Raw genomic sequence first — 14854 nt, 5'->3', positions numbered from 1 at the left:
TATTTAATTTTGTAGTTGAAACCTATCATATTAAATTATCATATCAAACTTGATTCGTAAATAAATACTTTGAAAACATTAGAAATGAATGATTTTAATTGTCTGCATGGAGAACATAGGATAAGTAACTGTTGCATTGATAAATTAGAATTTTTTTTTCAATTTTTGAGGGTAACTAATTGTAATCATTTGACGTATCGTTGAAAAATATGGGTCAAGTTCGAGCAGAGAAAATAAATGATAGTCACAAAAAAATACCTTCTCAGTTATGCATCGAAGCTAAAATCTAAAATATAGTAAAATAATTGTAATACGAATAAGAAATTTCTTCTTGCAAGGGACGACTAAAGTGATAAGATCCTTGATCTTTATTGAAGTTATTGTATCTAAATGAGATAAAAATCAAACGAGTTAAAAATTTATACTAACTTAAAAAGAATTAAGAAAAAATGCAAAAAATGCATTGCCATACGCGGGTTGGAACCTCGTACCCCAAGCGTGTAAAACATAAGTTTTAACAACTCGGCAACCGTACAAAAAAAAAAAAACACATCATGGTAAAATTAATACTTTCTCAGCTTCGCATTGTAGCTAAAATGTTCACAAAAGTAAAAATCTGTTGTACTTTTAACTGTCGCATCGAAGCTAAAGAAGTTTGTCGAATGAAAGAGGTATATATAAAGTATTTACCATTAAAGAATAGAATTGATTCATGCAATTTTTAAAAAGTTATATCAACATAATGTTTTATACCCCTTTATACAAGGGGGCCAAAACTTTATACTTTGGTATATTTTTTTTATAAATTTAACCCTTTACCAGCCCACATGGGAAATTCATAATGACAACTTTTTCACAAAATTAACTTTTGTAAGTGTTTCGAAAATACTGTCACTATTATATATATTTTAAATTAAAGCTAATGTAATATACTTTATTATGGAAAAAAAAAATTTTGGACTTCATTTTGTCTTCACGGTGAAAATGGTTACCAAATGCTATTTTTGTGTGAAAATTCTCGATTTTATTTTTTACATTTTTAACTTTATAATGCTATAACTTAATGAAAAGTGTATGGATCAATACAATTTTTTTATGAGAAATAATATTTTTTATTAGTCCCTTTTTCGTTCGATATACTTTATCTTAATCAGGATATTAATAAGGAACTAGCAGATCATGTAGCTTTTGGAATAATACACCAATTTTTTTAAAATTAAACACTATCTAAAGATTTGCATAGAATCGTTTTTTTTTTATAGTGATTTTAATCACTGTTAGATATCATTATACTTGACCTTACTATGCCACGTCACCACTGTGCCGCGACCCCCCTGTACTAGGTTTTTTGTGTCTGTTACCACTTTTTCTCAGCTCTCATCGAACCGATTTCTTTCAACAATACGTTAACAATAAGCAACAATTTAAAAAAAAATGATATCAAATAAAAAGGAAATATCTAAAAAAAATTATGTTGATTTGTTTATTATTACGTGTTAAAACTTAGGTGTTAAACCGAATCAAGACAATTCGGTATGAGATGTGCGCAATGGAGTGAGTGCTTAGGAATTATGTTCACCTCACTAATAACTAAAACTAAAACTAAATTAGTTAAGCAAAAAAATATCTACATTTTCTACATAAGTTTCTTTATATGGTCAATTTTGACAATACAGAAGAAATATAAAAAATTCTTTGACATTTTTAATAATTGTGACAAATATGAAACATAAACTATATTTTTTATTTTAATATTCTCTTCAATAGCATGAATTTGAAAAAAGAGCAAAAGTTGATTTTTGTATCTTGCAATTTTTAGTCAATAGGTCCATCCAGTATCTTTTCTGCTTAGTGTCAATTATTATATGCATTATAAGACTGTATACATTTTTTAAATCAATTTTATAATTTTGTTTTATATATTTTAATATATATTTTTTCAACTATTTAATCTTTTTGTTTATATTGAAATATATGAAAATACAAGTAAAATTTTAATTAATTTATCACTCTAATCCGAATCCTTCTGTGTTCAATATAGCAGTGAGTAATTTATCCTTAATTTTTTCACTAGTAGTGTACTGCGGTAGTACTAATTGATTAAAACACGTATGAGCTTCAGGCAAATAATCAGGCTTATTTGGCCCTTTACTTATTTTGAAATTCATGTCTCCCATACCGCCAACTGGAATCCGGTCACTGCCAGTAACGAATAGTAAAAATTTCCTTTTTTGTACATCTGTAAGTGAATTGATGACGTTCCAAAATTCTCTAGACAATCATTTTACAAATTATATATGTATAAATATACAAAAGTTTTTTCCCTGTGGATAGAGGATAAGAATACTTCCACGGCCCCTCTGCCAGTCGTAAGAGGCGAATAATGAGGTTGTGTAAGGTCGATAGTCGGCGTAAAAATCTTTGTCAAAAAAAGTATGAGGAATCCTGAACAAAACTTAGGCGGATTTTCCCATCTCGGATGTACGCGAGGAAAACAGAAAGCAGTTTAGCTGATGTGAGCGTAAATGATGTGGGAGATCATGTCAAGTGGAAGTTTAGGATAAGGGTGCCCGACCCCAAGTAGTTGGGATTAAGGCGAGGAAGAATAAGAAAAAGATAAATATACAAAAGTTCCTTCAAGTATCACCGAAATTAATATTTTCTTTATAAAAATAATAGGAGATCTATTTTTATTTTTTATTAGGAAATGTAGTAATTATTTTTCCGAAGTATCCATCACTCTCAAAGGTCAAATTAATGGCGAAACTAGTATAAGAGATCTCGGGGCCTAAGCTCTAAAAAGTAAGAAATTTTTTTTAGAATGGGGTAAAAGAAATTTTGCATCTCATAAAATATTTTAGTTGTACCTATGATAGAAGAAGCCGTGGCATAATAATACAATTATAATTTAAGTCAACCATATGTACTTCATTTTAATTATTTCAAAAAAACCAAAACCAAAACTAAATTGAAATTCATAACATAGTCTTACAGAAAACATTTGCTATTTAATAAAATGTATATAAGTAACAAAAAAAAAAAATTCAAATGTTTTATGTTACTTATAAGTGATACGATCACATATACGTGATCGTATCCCATAACATCATTGTACCACCGACTAGGCTTATATTTGATTATATCACGATTTAAAATCTTATCATGCTTACCAATCTGTTTACAAATATTACCCGCGTATTTTCAAAGAAATTTGGCTAATATAATAAGAAGACATAATTCTAAGTATTTTTTATATTAATTATATAGATGATAACTTCATTTTTTCACAAACATTTAAAAACATATTGAATATGTATTAAATGCTATTAGTGCGGAAGGTTTTGAATTTAAACTACTAAAATGTAATTTTGCCTATAACTTTCTAATGTATTTAAGATATAATTAAAAAAACAATTCAGTTATACCAGTTAAGGATAACTTTAGGTCTATTAAGGAATTTGTAACACCAAAAACAAATAAAATTACAAATTTAAAAATAGCTATTTTTTCTCAAGTTTAGCTTTGATGAGAAGCTGAAAAGGTATTAATTTTACTATGATATTTTTATTTATTTTTTTTTGAGTTTATCACTACTTTTTCTCAGTTTTCACTGGACCGATTTTTCTCAACGATACATCAAAAGATCACAAATCGTATTTAGCTGAAAATATGACCCTCATAAATTGAAAATTTTGCCCTCCTTCCCCGTAAATAGTGAAAATCTCCCAAAAAATTACGATTTTTAAAATCGGTAAATTTCAACATTTTAAAAATTTTTTTTTTCCTAAATATTGCCATAACTTATTGAAAAATGAACAAATAAAAATAATTCTATTTTATAGTGAAACCATAGATATTTTTCTTTTATTTAATATAAATTTTTTGAAAATCTGATCCTTTATCTGCTCACAGGGGGGAGATTCAAAATTGCAATTTCTGCACAAAAATTTAACATTTTGAAAATGTTTCGGAAATACTCCGAGCTTCAATCATATGTTAAAGTAAAGATAATGTTATGCACTATAAGTAAAAAAAAAAGTGTTTCTTATGATAGTGATTTTAATCACTGTCAATGTCATCTATACTAGTCCCAACTATGCCACGCTTATATTGTACCGCGACCTCACTTTGCTATGTTTTTTTACTTAAAACTGTCATAACTTTTCAAAAAATGTATGGGTTAATACAATTTTTTTTTTAGATACATGTGGTATTTACCTATCATTTTGTATATTTTTTTTGTAAATGTAACCCTGAACCTGCCCACAAGGGAGGATTCAAAATGACAACTTTTTCATAAAATATTAATTTTTCAACTTAACTTTCGAAATTGTTCCGGAAATACAGATTTTTTTTATATATATCTTAAATTAAAGATTATGTAATTATAAGTAGATTTTTTTATTATAATTTACAGCTAATGTTATATACTTTTCGGAAATTTAATACAGGGGAAACTTTTATTTAAGAGCATTTAATTAAATATTTTCTCTATTTAATAATCTCTAATTTAATTAAAAAAATGCGGTATAACAGAAAAGTCGAGGCACAGTGTTGACGTGGCATAGATGGGAAAAGTTTAGATGATATATGGCAGTGATTAAAATCACTATCACAAGAAATGCTTTGATGCAAATCTGTAGATAGTGTTTAATTTTAAGAAATTGGTGCATTATTCCTAAAGAAAATGAACTCTTAATTCCTTATTTATTTCCTGATTAGTAGTTCTTAGATTTAAAAGTATAATTTATGAATAAATATTTATTGTAGCATTTAAATATAGTATGAAATATTAATAATTATTAATAATTTATTATTGTAATTTTTACGGGGAAATTATAAAATTTATAAAGAAGTAGTTACCTTTATGGCGAACGTGTACAGAAATTGAAGGGATTGATACAAAACTTTTCAGAAGATAATTTGTTGTTAATTATATGAATAAATGATCTACAAGATATTTTCATCAAAGTCAAAACTATACTTTCCTTAATAATATTTCGGACTGATTTTAAAATACAATTATTTTTTTTGTTTTTTTAGATGTTTCTTTTATTTAACAATTTTTTTAAATTTAGCCCTTCTACATTATAAGAAAGGATTTAAAATAGCAAATTTTGTATAAAAAGTAGAACTTATGTAAATTGACTTTTGAAATGATACAGAAATTTTACATCATTAATAAATATTTTATATACTCCAAGTTTTAAAACAAAATTGTCTTAACACCTACAAAAAACTGTCATTATTAAAAAAACCGTAGCACTGTGGAGACACAAACAATAATGAAATAATCAAAATTGACACAATTTATCATTCAAAAATAAAATTTGAAGAACTTATACTTAGTAATAATCCAGTACAATGCCTCCGATGCCAAAATTTTGGACACACCAAAAAATATTGTAACCACGAACCCCGCTGTGTCAAATGTGACGGATCACATTTGTCAAAAAACTAAAGACCAACCGCCCAAATGTGTATTATGTGGAGGAGCTCATCCAGCAAATTACAGAGGTTGCCCCGTGTATAAAAATGAACAACAACAGAAAACACCCAATCTAAAATCTCAAAATAGCAATCAACCTTTTGATCATAAGAATTTATATAATGTACAGGTCCCCACTGGTAACACCCAATTAGAAAACACTAATGTGTATGAACCAAACACACAAATTGTACGCAAAAGTAACTTGTGATGGTGTCACGTTTTCATAATCGTGAGAATTATTTTAATAAAATACAGACAGCACATCCGCTGCCTGAGACTGATGAATTAACAAATAATATTTATTGCCAAATCGGCAATAAGTATAATTATTATAAAAACCCAATAGACCTGACCATCGTGGTCAGTCGACTCCAGTGCCTTGTGTCATTCATCAGTCTCAGTACTCGGTTGTCGCTGTCCGGCTTACTGTTTAAAGTAAAGTCTTTGTTTATTCCTCTTCTAACCTATATACTCTTTTCCTCGACATTTCAGAGTATTTGTGTCTTGCACTTCGTCTGCACCTCATACCTAGGTGTTACTCTTATTCTCCCTTCCTATAACAACAGCCTTTCGACACCCACAGCTAACCCGGAGTGTCAGCCGAGCACGGTGACTGCTGTACGACAACACGCACGTGAATACCTAGACAGCAGGCACCACCCCCTCATATTCGTCTTCGTACACACAGTTACACATTCACACTTTCACTACACCATTCTCTTTCCTGTGTTACGACAAACTCAACATACCAACTATTCAAACAAGTCACAAAATATAGAAACAACTAATACAAATAACAATGAACTCACTAAACAACTTTCCTCATTCTTAAATGACTTAAAATCCTTAATTAATCCTTTGATATCCTTACTAACCACTGTAATTAATAAAATTATTTTAAAAAATGATTAAAATGCCTACATCAACAATTCCTATCATCAAAATACTACTTTGGAACGCTAATGGTCTTTATCAACACAAAAATGAATTTCAAACTGTACTTAACCATAACAAAATAGACATAGCACTGCTAAGTGAAACTCATTTTACTGACAATAATTACTTTAAAATTTACAACTACACTATGTATAAAACTAACCACCCTGACGGCACTGCTCATACTGGGGCCGCTATTTACATTTCAAAAAACATACAACACGATGAAATAAGTCCGTACCAAGAATTATATATACAAGCTTCAAGTGTGTCTATAAAAATCAATAGTATAACAATCACTATATCAGCGGCATATTGCCCTCCAAATTATAATAGTATACGTCAAGATGGCTTCCAGCAGTTTTTCAACTCCCTAGGTAACTCATTTATAGCGGGAGGGGACTTCAACTCCAAACATCCAAGGTTGGGTTGTTTTGGTAATAATCAAAGAGGAAAACATTTGCTTGCAGTCATTAACAATAAACACTATTCAACTATTTCACCAAAAGGACCAACTTACTGGCCTACCCACGCAAACCGAAACCCTGATATACTCGAATTTTTTGTAACAAATATTCCAAACCAGCTAAGTACAAGCATAGAAAATATTTGTGACATCACCAGCGACCACTCACCTGTTATACTCACTATTGGTGGCGAAGTTTCTTATAATATAAGACCATCACTCACAAAAGGACCTATTAACTGGGATAAATTCAAAATCAATTTGGATAAAAATATTAACTTGAAAATTCCACTTAAAACCCATGAAGACATCGAAAACACGGTTCAAAACTTTGTCTCACTAATTAAGAACTCAGTAAACAGTTCATCCTCATTAAATAAGAGTAATGGAAGAAACGAAGTAATACTACCAGTTCATTTAAGAGCTCTTATCAGTGAGAAAATAAGAATAAGGTCTATTTGGCAAAACACTCGTTACCCCTCGTTCAAACAACTCTATAACAAACTAGCTAATAACCTAAAAAACCAACTTCAAAAATTCAAATCAGCCCAATATTAAAATTACATTCAATCACTCAACATTAAGGATAAATCATTATGGAGAGCTACATAACGACTGACTCAAACTAAAGAAACTACCCCTTCAAAAAGATAACGGTACTCTTGCTATATCAGACGAAGAGAAAACTACAACCTTTGCTGAACATTTATTTAATACATTTAAATCACATGACGACATCATGCCCGATTCAAATCATATTAATACTGCTAATGACTTTCTATCATGTCCTTTACCTATGTCTCTTCCTGTCAAGCCATTCAGTCCTGGAGAAATTGAAGCAACTATCAAAAAACTACCAAAAGGGAAAGCTCCTGGGTATGATCTCATCACAAATAAAGTGCTAACAAACTTACCAAGAAATGGTTTTCTCCTTCTTACATACATATATAATAGTATGATGCGATTTTCTTACTTCCCATCAATTTGGAAAATAGCTGTAATAGTTCTTATACCTAAACCAGGAAAACCAAAAAATATGACAACGTCATATAGACCGATCAGCTTATTACCTACACTAATCAAACTGTTTAAAAAACTTCTGCTGAAAAGAATCAGGCCAATATTGCAAGAGCATCACATTTTACCAAACACTCAGTTTGGATTTCGTGAGAGACACTCTACCATACATAAAGTTCATGGTTGACTGATTCAATAGCTTCAGCGTTAGAAAACAGCAAATACTGTACTGGATTATTCCTCGACGTAGCATAGGCCTTCGATAGAGTGTGGCATGACAGACTGCTTTTCAAATTAAAACACATAGTTCCAGTACCTTTATATTTAATAATTAAGTCCTACCTTTGTGAAAGGAAGTTCACAGTAAGACATGATTGTGCAAATTCTCCTTTTTAAAAAATTCAAGCAGGCGTCCCCCAAGGAAGCGACCTGTCTCCCGATCTTTACAATATATTTACTGCAGACATATCCCAGACTACTGATACTCTTCTCGCTACGTTTGCCGACGATACGGCTATACTTTCTACTCATAGTAATATTTCTCAAGCAGCCTACCACCTTCATGGTTCAAGAACTGAAAAATAAAAATTAATGAAAATAAATCAAGTCATGTAACAATCGCTCTCCGTTCTGAAAAATGTCCAGCTATAACATTTAACAACATATTAATTAATAACCAAAACGAAACCAAATACCTAGGTATAATATTGGACAAACGATTAACTTGGGGACCTCACCTTAAAGACAAAAGAAAAAAAAGCCAACAGCAGACTCCATCTCCTTCTTCAACTACTCAAATCCAAATTACCGCTTAAAACAAAACTACTCATTTATCAGTCATTAATCAGACCATTCTGGTCTTATAGCATCCAGATATGGGGACCAGCCAACCCATCAAATATCCGACCAATATATGCTTTCCAAAACATAGTATTAAGAATGATAACTGGCGCGTCCTGGTATGTAACAAACAACAACTTACACAAAGAACTTAACATCAAATCAGTCAAAGAACTAGTTACTTTACACTACACTAGATTCCACTCAAAACTTAACACAAACACAAACCCTTTAATAAAAAAAATGCATACTTTTACAATACCTGATAACCCACCACGTCGACTTAAACGAAACTGTAACCGTGACTTTTTAACTTAACAAAACAACGCCAACAATATAATCTTAACAAAAATATAACTTAAATAATCTAATTAAGGTGTTACCATTGGGTGACTTCCTTTAGTGTTATTAATGTCATTATTTAAAGTGTTAAAAAAAAAAAACTGTTTGTAAATTTAAATTGTACAGATTGTTTTTCTAATAAAAAAAAAAAAATATATATAAATAAATAAGATAATTACTAAAAAATTTGAATATAAAGATTAGATTAACTTATTAAATTTAATGATATAATGTATAAACCTTTTAAAATAAGTATAAATATTTTAAAATTTAATAAGGTTTAATATTTAAATTTCTATATATTTTTTAAACTGTTTTAGTTAAAACTCGTGTAGATTTGAAGCGTACCATATAATAACCGACTACAATAGCGCCCATTGAAATTTAATTTAAGGTGGTGGGTGGGTTTAAAAATTATTCACACAAAACACTTTCTCAAATAATATACAAATATTTTTTTTATCGTATAATATCATTTATTCTACTAAGACGGTAAAAATTAATAAATTTAAATGACCCAAGTTCTATTACATAGTTAATTATAAATTAAATGATCCTGTTTTATTTTAATAAGAAATTTAGATACTTCTTACTTAATGAAATCTTCATCCGATTTGTATCCTTCATATTCAGTTACTTTTCGTAACTCTGGTAAGTTTAACGTTTTTGTTCCACACACAAGTAGCTCAACTTCTTCTGGCATTAACATCTAGTTGATAACATACATATTTTATCAAGATGTAACTGTAAGTAATTATTTAATGCTTATGTGCATTAAATAATTATTTACAATCACCCAGGTTCACTTGTTTAACTTGAATTTTTTTTTATTTACGTTATGAACTTAAAGTAAGCACAAATATTTTATTATTAGTTTTCAAATGAAAGTGAAATAATTTCAAACAAATTATCTTATCTAAATCATATACTTTTTAGAGGTGCAAAGACTTTGTCTGTAAAAATTAAAAAAAAATTGTTATATAAGAATTATACATTGATTTTATGTTTCAAAATATAAAATAAAATCAAAAGCAATCATCCCTTATAAGAAGGAATATCTTATTTATTTTAAAATTATTTTACTATGTGGTTCTTTTTGTGTCTGTCATTCAAATAGATCTCAAAGAAAATATTTAAACAACTGTGTTTTAAACTCAAAAAAACTGTAGTTATTTTTAAACTGTGAAAAGTATAGTAAAGCATAATGTTACAATATTTACAAATCTATATTTTTTGCAAGAGATAGCAAATTGCATCTTCCGTGTTCTAATTAGAGAGTTTTGTAATTCAATAGTAAAAATTATAAATTAAATTAAAAATGATAATGATATGTTAATAATATTATTCTTGTATTTATTACTTTTTAATAATTTGCAAATAAATATTTTTAATTTTGTTTTAAATATTAGTACAGGTGTATATTAAATAAATGTTTAATGATTAGTACTTTTAATGCTTTTATTTTAATATAAATTGTTAATATTAATCAAACTGTATATAATTTTATTTTGAAGACTTAAAAAATGTAACCGATATAAACTTTTAGTAACAAAATTTGAAGTGAATATTTTAAATTACTTCATTAACGGGTCAATCCATGCAAAATCATCTAGAAGTGGTTACATAACCACCTCATATTTTTCTTAAATTTTCAGAGTTTATTCTTTATGCTGTAATTAGATTAAAACAATTTTTTTTTTATGACCTTCCCACTTTTATGGCTATTTCAATGTAAAAAAAATTGTTAAAAAGATCTACTCAATTGAGCGAATTCTAAATTTTGATTTTAATTGTAAAAAAACCACAGCACAGTGGGATCGCGGCACAGTGGGGACGTGACATAGTTGGGTCCAGTATAGATTTAATCTGACAGTGATTAAAATTACTATCATAAGAAACGCTTCGATGAAAATCTGTAGATAATGTTTAATTCTAAGAAATTGGTGGATAATTACAAATGCAACATCAACTATTTCCTTAATTATATCCAGATTAGTAATTAGATTCAAAAATATAATATAAAATTATATATTATATAATAAAAAATCATAGTAATCATTTCTAATTAACTTTTGGTGTTTAAAAAGATTCTACAATGGAAATATATACATAACTGAATTAATTTTAATGATTATATATCCATAAAAACCAATAAAAAAAAAAATTGTTAAAAAGATTTACTCGATTGAGCGTATTATAAAATTTCATTATAATTGTAAAAATCCATTGTTATATTCAGGTGAAACTAAAAATCATTTTTTTTTTAAATTTGTGATTTATATAGCAACATGTTACCAACAAATTTGGAATATTATAGTCTAGTAGTAGCACACACAAATAGAGTAAAAAAATTATTAAATTACAAAGTAAAATGATTTAATTTTGTATATGAAACCTATCATATCAAACTTGATTCGTCAATAAATATTTTGAAACCATTAGAAATGAATGATTTTAATTGTCTGTATGGAGAGCATGGGATAAGTAACTGTTTCATTAATAAATTAGAATTTTTTTCAATTTTTTAGAGTAATATCTTCAACTAGATACGAATTGTAGTCATTTGACGTATCGTTGAAAAAAGTAGGCCAAGTTAGAGCAGAGAAAATAAATGATAGTAATCTAATTCAACAATAAACACTTCAAAAATATTAGAAAATGAATGATTTTAATTGTTTTGTATGGAAAAAGTGGGTTGTACGTCGCATTTGTCCACAAGGAACTTTTATCGGAATCAAAAATATAGTATTCTAAATAAACTTTTTGCACTGTTTTCAAATCTGAAATTAGACTTTTTTTTATAACTTCTAAGTTTTTATATTATTACTAATTATTAAAAAATGAGTATTATCATATAAAAAAAACCCAACACAGGGGGGTCGCGGCACAGTGATGCCATGGTATAGTTGGATCAAGTATAATGATATCTAACAGTGATTAAAATCACAAAAATATACCAAATGATAGGTAAAGACATCAAGCATCTATAAAAAAAAAATTATTTTGATATATTCATTTTTGAAAGTTACGGCAGTTTTTATTAAAAATAATTGAAAAATTTTCAAAAATTAGCGATTTTTAAATTTGTAATTTTTTTGGAGGTTTCCCTCATTTACGGGGAACGAGTGAAATTTTTTCAATTTTTAAGGGTAATGTCTTTGACTAGATACGATTTGACGTATCATTGAAAGAAATCCCTTCGGTGAGAGCTGAGAAAAAGTGGTAAAAGACACAAAAAAAAACATATAGTAAAATTAATATATTCTCGGCTTCGCATCGAAGCTAAAAATTATATGATAAAAAAATGTATAGCAAGGGAAACAAGTAATTGGTCAAACATTTGAAGATTAATTCAATATGAAATAAATTAAAACTCACTATTAGAGCGTTAGAAGCACAAACACTATGAAATCCAAAATAAAATGCTCTAAATTGTTCATATATGGCATGGTTTAAAAACCAATTTAAATATAGAGTTACGTATTCTTCTCGGTTATCATTTGTTACTGGTATATTTTCACCATCCCGTATCAGTGAGTATGTCACTGTGTTTTTATTTTTTTCTTCTAATGAAACCTGTAATACAAAATATATTATGACAGAAATTAGCATTCTATAACTCCAAAAAACGGTAAAAAAAAAATGTAATTTTCAATTATTTTATCATAAATTAATGAAATATTGGCTTATTTCAGAATATTTATTAATATAACAATACTTAAGAAGTTATTAAAATGCTATGGTAAAAACTGGATAAAGGTGTGGGTGCTGATATTTTTATAACTAGTCATTTTCCAATCATATTCTTCATCCGGTCTAGGAATAAACATGAGAATAACTTCCCAAATACTGGTCCAAAAGTTGTTGTCGGTGAAAATTTTATTAATTAGTTTATTTTTTATTTTATAAGCTCTTTAAATATGTATATTATCATTGAAAAAATATAATGTTGACTTCCTTATGAATTATATGGGATAATGGTAAAATATAATTATTCACTGATAAATCAAGGGATATATTCTATATTAGCTTCGATGCGAAGCTGAGAAGGTATTGGTTTTACTATGATGTGTTTTTTTTATTTTTATTTTTTTTTTGTGTCTNGAAGCTGAGAAGGTATTGGTTTTACTATGGTGTGTTTTTTTTTGTGTCTGTTACCACTTTTTCTCAGCACTCACCGAACGGATTTCTTTCAACGATACGTCAAAAGATCACAAATCGTATCTAGTCGAAGACATTACCCTTCAAAATTGAAAAAATTTCCCTCGTTCCCCGTAAATGGGGGAAACCTCCAAAAAAATTACAAATTTAAAAATCGCTAATTTTCGAAATTTTTTCAATTTTTTTTACTAAAAACTGCCATAACTTTTTCAATAATAAACAAATCAACATAATTTTTTTTTCATAGATGTTTGATGTTTTTACCTATTATTTTATATATTTTTTTTGTAAATTTGACCCTTTATCTGCCCTCAGGGGGGGATTTAAATAGACAACTTTTTCACAAAAAATTAACTTTTTCAACTTAACTTTTGAAAATGTTCCGGAAGGTCTGACACTTTTATATATATCTTAAATTAAAGCTAATGTAATGTACTTTAATTTGAAAAAAAAAAATTTGACCTCTGGACTTGTCTTCATGGTGAAAACGGCTACCGAATGCTATTTTCGTGTGAAAATTCTCGATTTTATTATTTATATTATATTTAACTTTATAATGCTATAACTTATTGAAAAGTGTATGTATACACACAATTTTTTTATGAGAAATAATATTTTTTAATAAACCCTTTTTCATTCGACATACTTTATCTTAATCGAGATATTAATAAGGAACCAGCAGATCAAGTAGCTTTTGGAATAAAACACCAATTTTTTTAAAATTAAACACTATCTAAAGATTTGCATCGAAGCGTTTATTTTTGATAGTGATTTTAATCACTGTCAGATATCATTATACTTGATCCAACTATGCTACGTCACCACTGTGCCACGACCCCCCTGTGCTGGGTTTTTTGTTTTTTTTTTTTGTGTCTGTTACAAATTTTTCTCAGCTCTCATCGAACCGATTTCTTTTAAAGATATGCCAAAAGATCACAAATCGTATCTAGGCGAAGATATTACCCTCAAAAATTGAAAAAATTTCCCTCGTTCCCCGTAAATGGAGGGAACCTCCAAAAAATTACAAATTTAAAAATCGCTAATTTTCGAAAATTTTTCAATTTTTTTTACTTAAATTGCTATGACTTTTTTAAAAATGTACAAATAAATATAATTGTTTTTTTAAGATACGTGAGGTATTTACCTATTTTTTTTATAAATTTGACCTATACACAGGATGGATTCAAAATGTCAACTTTTTCACAATAAATTTACTCTTTTAGCTTAACTTTTGAAAGTTTTCCGGAAAGTCTGAAACTTTTATATATATCTTAATTAAAACTAATGTAATATACTTGGATATTAAAAAAAAAATTTTGAACTTCACGGTGAAAATAGCTACCTAGTCTATTTTTGTGTTAAAATTCTCGATTTCATATTTTACATTTTTAATTGTATAATGCTATAACTTTTTGAAAAGTGTATGGATCAATACAATTTTTTTATGAGAAGTAGTATTTATATACATCTTTCATTCGTCATACTTTATCTTAATCAGGATATAAATAAGAAAATAGGAGAACATGTAGCTTTTGGAATAGTCCACCAATTTTTTAAAATTAAACATTGTTTAAAGATTTGCATCGAAGCGTTTTTATCTG

General features: G+C 28.1%; 1 protein-coding gene across 5 annotated transcripts in view; it reads right to left on the bottom strand.

Annotated features, from left to right (window-relative positions):
• Window positions 1–1619: 1619 nt before the first annotated feature.
• Window positions 1620–14854, bottom strand: part of LOC126908325 (probable E3 ubiquitin-protein ligase HECTD2) — a 123477-nt gene continuing 110242 nt past the window's right edge. For 2 of the 5 annotated variants that reach the window (XM_050690260.1, XM_050690258.1), the window contains 3 exons: window positions 12471–12668; window positions 9686–9801; window positions 1620–2271 (listed from right to left, as the gene is read on the bottom strand). In XM_050690260.1, the coding sequence (XP_050546217.1) occupies window positions 2007–2271; window positions 9686–9801; window positions 12471–12668 (579 nt within the window). In that variant the 3' untranslated portion in view covers window positions 1620–2006. The remainder of the gene's footprint in view (window positions 2272–9685; window positions 9802–12470; window positions 12669–14854) is intronic. The other 3 variants (XM_050690259.1, XM_050690261.1, XM_050690262.1) reach the window with 2 other exon arrangements.

Source organism: Daktulosphaira vitifoliae, unplaced genomic scaffold (genome assembly GCF_025091365.1).
Source record: "Daktulosphaira vitifoliae isolate Bord-2020 unplaced genomic scaffold, ASM2509136v1 Scaffold_5, whole genome shotgun sequence".
Lineage (NCBI taxonomy): Eukaryota > Metazoa > Arthropoda > Insecta > Hemiptera > Phylloxeridae > Daktulosphaira > Daktulosphaira vitifoliae.
The sequence above is the reverse complement of the archived record's forward strand: the minus strand, read 5'-3'. Positions and strand labels throughout refer to the sequence as shown.